The 8,515-nt window shown below is 32.4% G+C and overlaps 1 protein-coding gene and 1 long non-coding RNA gene across 3 annotated transcripts in view; both read right to left on the reverse strand.

Moving 5' to 3' along the window:
- The window catches only part of LOC108694461, a 15,326-nt gene extending 11,204 nt beyond the window's left edge, over nt 1-4,122 (reverse strand). Inside the window, exon 1 of the long non-coding RNA XR_001932081.1 lies at nt 3,859-4,122. This is a non-coding gene — a long non-coding RNA (uncharacterized LOC108694461). The remainder of the gene's footprint in view (nt 1-3,858) is intronic.
- Nucleotides 4,123-5,767: 1,645 nt separating this feature from the next.
- LOC108694270 (nitric oxide synthase-interacting protein homolog) lies at nt 5,768-8,301 on the reverse strand. Of its 2 annotated transcripts, none has more exons than XM_018203649.1 (6): nt 8,117-8,301; nt 7,539-7,859; nt 7,044-7,155; nt 6,112-6,506; nt 5,921-6,029; nt 5,768-5,839 (listed from the first exon to the last, which is right to left on the reverse strand). In XM_018203649.1, exons 2-6 carry the CDS (start codon nt 7,712-7,714, stop codon nt 5,768-5,770), a joined length of 864 nt encoding a protein of 287 aa, XP_018059138.1. In that variant the 5' UTR covers nt 7,715-7,859; nt 8,117-8,301. The 2 variants fall into 2 exon arrangements, with proteins under 2 accessions (XP_018059138.1, XP_018059137.1); XM_018203648.1 differs by having other exon boundaries at nt 7,539-7,888.
- Nucleotides 8,302-8,515: the final 214 nt, after the last annotated feature.

Raw genomic sequence — 8,515 nt, forward strand, 5'->3', positions numbered from 1 at the left:
TGTGTGTGTCAAAATGGTGGTTCGTTTCAAAATAAACAACATCCATAATAACGTATGTACTTATAAATAAATAATAAACTAGTAAATTTAACAGTGGAGTGTCCAATTTGATTTTTTGAAAGAAGAAAATAAAATTTCGTTACAAGTTTAGTAAAACAAAAGCAATTAAGCATATAAATCAGAATAATTAACATGCAGATAAGATATGATGTCGGATATAAAATTGCTTATAATAAATACAATAGCAGTATTATAGGCGGTATTCATAGTCTGTTCTTATTTTAGGATCTTAAGTAATGTCTTAAGATACTAATATGGCTCTCTTATTAGTTCATGATAGCTTAAAACTGTACTAAGATGATGACTTGAATATAAGATCTGACTATAAATCGGCCTTTGATTGGTTCATGATAGCTTAAGGCTGTACCTAAGACGAACTTACATATAAGATTATGAATATCGGCCTAGATTCGATCTCGTTTATCTCTCAAAAAAACGAGAAATCCAGAAGAATCGCAAGAAATCCATGCGTTTGTTTGAGAAAAATGTGGTGAGACGCGGTTGATGCACGCGTAACCACACTAATCATGCGTGTGCGTTGTTTGTATTATAAACGTTACGACGAGTTCTCTCGGGTGCATGCGTCGCGTGCACATGCATCTGTTAATGTACGCGCGGCGGTGATAAGAGCCGCGTTGTATCTCACTGTCTACTGTGTGCGCGACGTGATATTGTGATACGTCGCCTCCGGTTCCTTCAGCCATTGAACTGTTCGCTCACCCGCTCGCTCGCTCGCCTCAATTACGTGGACTACCAACAATACCAACAAGTTGGAACGAGTACCCATGGATCACTTGCGAACAAATAGATTCGTGGAATTTGCTCAAATTTGAGAGCGAGATGAGGATCATCTCGCGCGCCAAGTTCACTGAATCCTCTCGTGCGATCGTATATCGTCTCTCTCACGCGCGCGATAATGTCATGACGTATAATCATCGTGAAAATCTCCCACATTTAAAAAGGTTCTCCAATCTTTTCACACAATGTAAGAATTTATTAAGAATATCAAATCAAATGTTGAGAATAAACTTGTAATTAATATATAAGCATTTCTTTTATTTAAACTGCGCGCTAAATTTAAAATACAAGAATTTTGAAGAATTACATGGATATAAAAGAATAGAGTTTGAAGAACATTTTGAAGATAAAAAAAGTTTCATCGTATGAATTTCATGTAAGAATATCTATGAAACGTTTATAAATTCTGTTTAAATATAACGTTACACTAGTGAAAACATAGCAACGTCGTTTTTATCAGAATTATGTAAATTAATTTAAATAATTATTGCGAATTATCATTAAATTTAAACAATCATTATAATTTTTAATATTTTCCACGTAAATATTTATAATTTTTATAATTTTTTTAATTTTTATAATTTATTTTTATTATATAGAAAATATTATTTAAATTATAGTTTTGCTGCTTTTTTATTCACTATTTATTTTTTAGAAGATGGCATTTTGCATTTTTCGTGCTTTTATGTTAAGATAAGAAAAATCATGTAATTTCCATCCTTTTTTAATAAGTTTAGAGAATCTCCTTAAATCTCTATATCAGGCTGATAGATATTTCATTGTATAGCAAGTTTTTTTAAGAATGTCTATAAGATAGAGAGATTCGAGAACTTCTCCATCCTGTCCATCCTAATACGCTAAAAAAAATTGTATGACAAATGAAATATTAGCTTCAGATTATGTTCCTAGTAGCAATTCATTGGCGATGCATTGATTAATTGTAAAATATATTCAGCCAATATTCTGCCAATAATCGTGCATCGAAGATTGCGAATTGAACATTAGAATTCGACTAATCAGAATTTTATTTTAATTTTTATTTTAATTTGTTAAAATATCCAAAAATTTAGCTAAATGGAAATAATTTTGTTGAACCATAAAAATAATTATGTAGGAAACTCAAACATAATAAACAATGCTGCAAAAGGTTTGACATTCTACATAATTATTTTGATATTCAAACAAAATTATTTCCAAATTTGTATTTAGGTAAATTTTTAATAAAAATGTACTTTTTATGCAGTATGTAAAATAATACTGTAAAATAATTATTATTGTATATATGTGTTCAGAGATTCACGCGATATCTGATAATAGTATTAATTAATTTGAAACTATTAATTAATTATTATTAAACAATTCTTTCCGTGCAATTCTCAATTTTCAATGTGTAATCAGGTGCTGCAAGCTTTATTCGAGCTGTACATTCGTAGACATTTTAAGTAAATATATCCCATCTGAAATTAGTCTGTTCTGCAAAGAAATACTGAAAAGTGCAGCGAATAAATTGTAAAAAGCTGCGCGTGAAGGAAATTTGCGAGTAATGCAGACGTTGAACAAAGGAGACAAGAAAATGCAGTTCGAAGAATTGAAACGTTCCCTCTCGAACGATCGTGTAATAGCTCGCAAAAATTTCTATTGTCCGCGCGTATGATAATTCAAGTAGAACACATAGAAATCATGGAAATACAATAAGAATATTATCATGACTTTATTTGTCTTATGACTTTATTGTCTACTTATAAGTTCACTTTTAAGTGACAAATGACGTCATGCTGTCCTACAATATCATTATGACTTAGCCTCTTATTCCATAACACACATTCTACAATAAGCCATTAGTAATAAATCAGAAGTCAGAAGCTAGAAATTGACTAATCACAGTCAATTATTCTTGTTACATTAGATTGTGATTGGTTGATTTTTAGCTTCTAACTTCTGATTTATTACTGATGGCTTATTGTAGAATGATCATAATTCTCAACGACAGTAACGATGTCATTATTCATATTAGGGAGTTTTTGCAATTTTGACTTCAGATACAGTGAACGCTACAATTATCTTTTTCTTAATTAGTTGTTAAGAAGAAGATGACCTGACCTAATGTTCACCGTATCTGGATAAACGGTATTGCAAAAACACTCTGCTGTCGTTGCGCAAATTCTACATAATAAAAAAAAAATACACAACGACATTGTAAAGATATCAACACTGTCGTTAATGGGCTTTCTACAATAAGCTATTATATTTGCAATAATGTGGATCCAAATATGGGTAGGCGGTGAATGTTAAAGTCACGTTACCCTTTTCTTAATTAGTTGTTAAAAAGAAGATTACCTGACCTTAGCGTTCATCGCATCCGGATAAACAGTATTGCAAAAACTCCCTTATATTTAAGCTTTTAAGCTTAAACCGTAAGGAACTGATCAATCACAATCAATGTTAAGAGAATAATCGACTATGGGCATTTTCCAACAGTGTAACTCAATGAATCATTACATCTTTGTTGCTTGCCAATATTGAACAAAGACGAAATGATTCATTGTATTGTATGTACAGTGTCCTTGCGGAGAAGCGTTTGTGTTCTACCTAGGACAGGTCTGATAATACCATACACAAGGGATTAAATTAGAAAACGTGGCGCGCTCGCGAGATTTCTCGGATTCCTCCCAACAGTCTCTCGCACGCGACAAACTTGCAATCGATGCATTTACATGTCCTACTTAAGTTATTTATCATCGGCCTCGCAAGTGTCATAATTGTCAATCCGAACCAGCGTTCGAATCGCCGCAAAAAACCCTCCGCGTGCCGCCGCGTTCCAAAATTGCCGATTCACACCGAATCTTTTTCGCGAACGAGGAAAGAAAGCAAAGATAAGAAAAGTAACAAAAAAAAAAACAGAAACAAATGCGGAGGTATTTTCACATCGCAGATATGATAACTGGAGGTGCATAGATTTGTCGCCGTCCCGCGGAATTGCGAAAATTTAAGTGCACTCACCTCCCTGTCGTCGTCGTCGTCGTTGTCGTCGTCGTCGTGGTCGTCGTTCGGCGTTTCGGTACACGCGCGATCTCCCGCGCTGCGTGAACACTCCGCGCGGTAGACACTCCAGTGGCGGATCTCCGTTGCGTCAGGCGACGAGGAAAACGCGTAAACACGCACGACGCACGCACGCACGCACGAAAGTAGGAAGAAGACAGGCACGCGCACGGAACGCGAAATACGCTCCGTCTTTCGAACGCGCGCGCGGACCCGACGAGCGCGACAGCGAACCGTCGGAGCGCCGTCTCGCAGATTGCCGCTTACCCGGCGGAGCACGCGTTCTTTGCAACCTCCCCTCGAGAGACCGTGACACTCAAGATGGCGCCACCGTCTCGGTATCCCCGTCTCGGTATCCATTAAAATTTTTATTCATTAAAAAAAAAAACAGTCCTCACTCCTCAGAACGATACACTGTAAAACCCGATGCCCACGATGCTAGAAATCGCTCCGAAATCTCGGACAGAGAAAAAATTAACAAATCATTTGAACAATTTGATCACATGACCATTGCGATTGGTCAATTCTTTCTTCAGATCTTGATCGATTTCTAGCATCGTGGACACAAAGTTTTAGAAATGCTATAAAGGAAGCTCATAATTAAACGAAATTAAAAGTAATGAATAATTTAACTGAAAATTAAATTACAGTAGTTCAATGTAATAAATGTGTACATTAAATTACATGTACATAAATATATATACTTTTTAGTTATAAATACATTAAATTTAATGCACTGTCATGAAAATAGACTAAATTTCATGAAATTTTTAACAGTGTAGAACGTACAAAAGCAACTAGATCCCTTTGTGACTTTATTAAATAAAATTTGAGACTCGATTTCATCAATGTAAGATTAATTTTAATCTTAGTTCAATTTTTTCTTCCATCTTTTTTTAATTCAAAAAATTATAAAGAGGTAAACAGTAATTTCAGACAGAAACAGTAATTTCAACAGAGTAATTTCAGTGAAATTAAAGTTAATCTTACATTAATAGAATTAGGCCTTAGTATTCACAATACTAGAAATCACTCCGAGATCTCGGACAGAGAAGAAATTAAATTGTATTTGAAATTGGGCCATTCAATCAATGGGAGTTATATAATCGTATAATCATACACATCATATCCAAATACAATATAAATACAATATAAATATTTAAAGGAGAAAAACAGAAGCAAAATAATTAACATAATTTAAGAATCAAAATTAAGCTATCTTATATGTATGTTTGATATATTATAAATGAAGCAGAATGAAAGATAAAATTAATTTTTATTCATCTTCCAATTAAAAAAAAAAAAGATTTTAAGATAAGTTACAGATATGCTCTTATTATGCTTATACTTACACTATATATATTATGTATTTTCTTTTTATTCTTTAAATTTTTTGCCTTTTTTTAATTTGTATTTATTTTTTGTTTCATAAATGTTTTTTATTTTTTAATTTTTTTCAGTGTGCAAATCCCGAAATTTAATTCAGAATCTCTTTCTTGCTTCTATATTTTATTCTTTTACAAGCAAAATTTTGGTTTTTTTACGTAAACGGACTTATAAACTAAATTTGATTTCTTTAATGTAAGTGGATAAAATCAAACACATACAAATGTTTTTAGCTATTTTTTTAGAACGTCAGGGATAGCGGTAATTTCCTTTTTCTATTCTCGCATACTTCTATGTAATAAATAAAATAATTATGGTATTATGGTATTATGCAAGTATATATAGAAAGTGTTATGTAAATGATAATACTTAATTATAATTGATTAAATATCTACAATGAAATACAGCAAAATATTTACAGCACTTGTATTTTCTTAATGAAATTAAAAACATTTATATACAATGGAGCGACGAAAAATACTTTTCACGCTTGTAACACCGGCCTTTCGTGTCTACCTTCTAATGAATCATTAACAAATGCATAACCAGTGCCTCCCTGTAAAATAATAAAATGAATATTACTCTTTGTATTATATGTACTCTTTGTATTATTCTAATACTGTTTATATCTACTTACCCTTTGTAAGGGGACTATATCAGATGGTGTCAATCTAGAATTATCTAAAGGATTAATCCAATCCTTTTTTATCAATTTTTCCACACATTCCATTGTGACTACGTCACCGCTACAAATACAAAATGTTTAAACATGACAAAAATTGTTATTTGTGATTCACGCAACGTTAGAAAATTATTCAAGTCTCTTACGTTGTTTTTATCACAGCGCAAGGGACACTGTTGCCCAATACATCGTGCGTGATAGGACACATATATCGCGCCTGTTTAACGATAAGCGATCTCTTATCATCTGGATCCTGGATCACTGTGAATTTTATCGGAATCAAATCCTTCACTTTCAATGGCTTTCCACTGACAGGACAATAAATGGTCTTGTCAGGTTTCTGTAAGGAGATTTCCTTTACTCCTGGTGTCTTTGAGGGTATCCAGAAACTCGGTAGCATTTTGTTCTTGCCGTTTTTCATATTAGAAACCGAATCTCCATCCGATGTACTGGGACTGCTTGATACGATGGTTTTCTCACCTTTTAGAAAATTTTGCAACTTTTTCAGTTCCTCGTTGACTGTCTGTTCTTGCGATTGCTCCTGTAATAATAAATACAGCGTACATAAATATATCGACTATTCAAACTGTCTGATAATTTCGATAATTTTTAATAAAAAGTAACAAAAGAAATATCATATATCACACTGTAGATATGACATTTGATAGGCTTTTTGAGGTTGAAATTTATCATTCATTATATACAAAAGAAAAGATGTTTTCTATTTAATGACACAAATTGATATGAACATTCTATCTTTCTTGCAGAGTTGATAAAAAACATGTTTTAAACAGTTTAAAACATACTTGATTGATGATTTTAATATGTTTTTTATAATATTCTTTAAAACATATTTACTCTTTAAAGCATATTTAAGAAAAAATATATTTTATTCTTAAAAAAAATTAGTCTTTGTCAATCCTGCTTTCTTGGCATTCAATGAGCAATAGAGACAGAACACTTGTGTCAATTTATGTCACTAAATGAAAAACACCCAAACATGGAATATGCTACAATAGTACTGGAAGAACGCTTCTGCAATCTGTACATTAGACTTAAATCTCATCTATAATCTAACCTCTTCCTTTTGCTTCTGCTTCTCGTATTCCTTCAATTTCCTCGTATATTCTTTTTTTTTAGTCAAGATATACTCCAATATCGCTTCTTTATCAAATAAATAGCCATCTTTCCTGCAATGATGGATTGTTGATTGTAAATAAAATATGTAAATATATAGATATAAGTCACATGTCCATTTCTATCAATGTAGATTAATTTTAATCTCTAATGTTTATAACTAGAAAAAAATAAAAAATATGTTAAGATATTAGAGATTAAAATAAACATGAACAAGTCATAATAGCAATTACAATAATATTGTCAATATTAACAAATACTGACAATATTACTCTATATAAGAAAATTCCAAAAATTTCCTTGAGTCTTAATAATAAAAATTTCATGGAACTCCCGATTTTTAAAGATAAAAAAGGGATCCCTCAAAATTTCAAGTTTTTGAAGTTTTTACAAATAATAAATACCCTGTGCAAGATTTGTGATATAAGATACTTACGTTATTACTGGATTTCTGCATGGTTGTAGAGTCAGGCAACAACAGTCAAAATCTTTGACGGAGTCCTTTCCTACTCGTTGTGTGTTAGTGCCATAACCTGATGCCGCAGCATCTTTCTTCTTTTCATGATATGTGTATACTGCACCAGCGGTGCAATTCCTCGCATGCCGCGTCATCGCGATCAAAAATTTATAAAGTGATACTTCTCTTTAGAGAAAATTACTTGTTCTCTTCAATCTTTGAGTTAACAGCTTGTTGGAGCTTGCTGCTTGTTTCCCTTTGATGAAATTTATGTCTTCTCTCCTTGAGGTTATATGATACCTATTTACAAGAGCTCGTGCTATAGATTTCTATATAACGAATATAAAAGAATATAAATTTTCATAATATAGAAAAATCTGTGGCTCTTCTCACATTATTTTTTTAGGTTAAGACTGTTATGAAGATCATGAAACGCAATCTATTAAATTCTCTACCGCTAATATCAAGTAAAAGCGTTGTTAAAATGTAAATGCAAAAACACACGAAAAAAAACGAGATTTTTTGACAAAAGATAAAAAACAAAATTATATACTTACTTAAAATGAAGAGCGAGCGATTCATGAATAAAAACTGTTACGTTCTTCCATAATCGGAATGACGATCAAGTGAGAAACTGATTTCTATTTTCTCGTAAGACTTTAAAGCTTTCTATCTTTCGATAATTCCACGTATTTGAAATTTTTCCAATCGCTATGCAAATACCGACTGTGATAATAATTGAGCTGATGATACGACTGTAGTACCTACTCCATTTTCTATCAGTCCATGATGGTTTCCTCCACCATTGTTTCCTCCACCCTCCACCGTAGTGAATAATGGGAGTGACTCATCTTTCTTTTTTCCACCATGATGGCGTCCATAATGACCGTTAAGTAAACGTATCAGCATGTCTTGCGAGATGTTGAGTGCATTTCGGGTCGTTTAGACTAGACAAT

Source organism: Atta colombica, unplaced genomic scaffold (genome assembly GCF_001594045.1).
Source record: "Atta colombica isolate Treedump-2 unplaced genomic scaffold, Acol1.0 scaffold12, whole genome shotgun sequence".
In the NCBI taxonomy this organism is placed as follows: Eukaryota; Metazoa; Arthropoda; class Insecta; order Hymenoptera; family Formicidae; genus Atta; species Atta colombica.

Coding starts and splice junctions, on each gene's coding strand:
- LOC108694270 (XM_018203649.1), bottom strand. CDS start 7,714: ATGACGCGGCATGCGAGGAATTGCACCGCTGGTGCAGTATACACATAT. Junction 6,507..7,043: donor AGCAGAAGCAAAAGGAAGAG/GTTAGATTATAG, acceptor TTATTATTACAG/GAGCAATCGCAAGAACAGAC. Junction 5,840..5,920: donor ATATAGTCCCCTTACAAAGG/GTAAGTAGATAT, acceptor ATTATTTTACAG/GGAGGCACTGGTTATGCATT.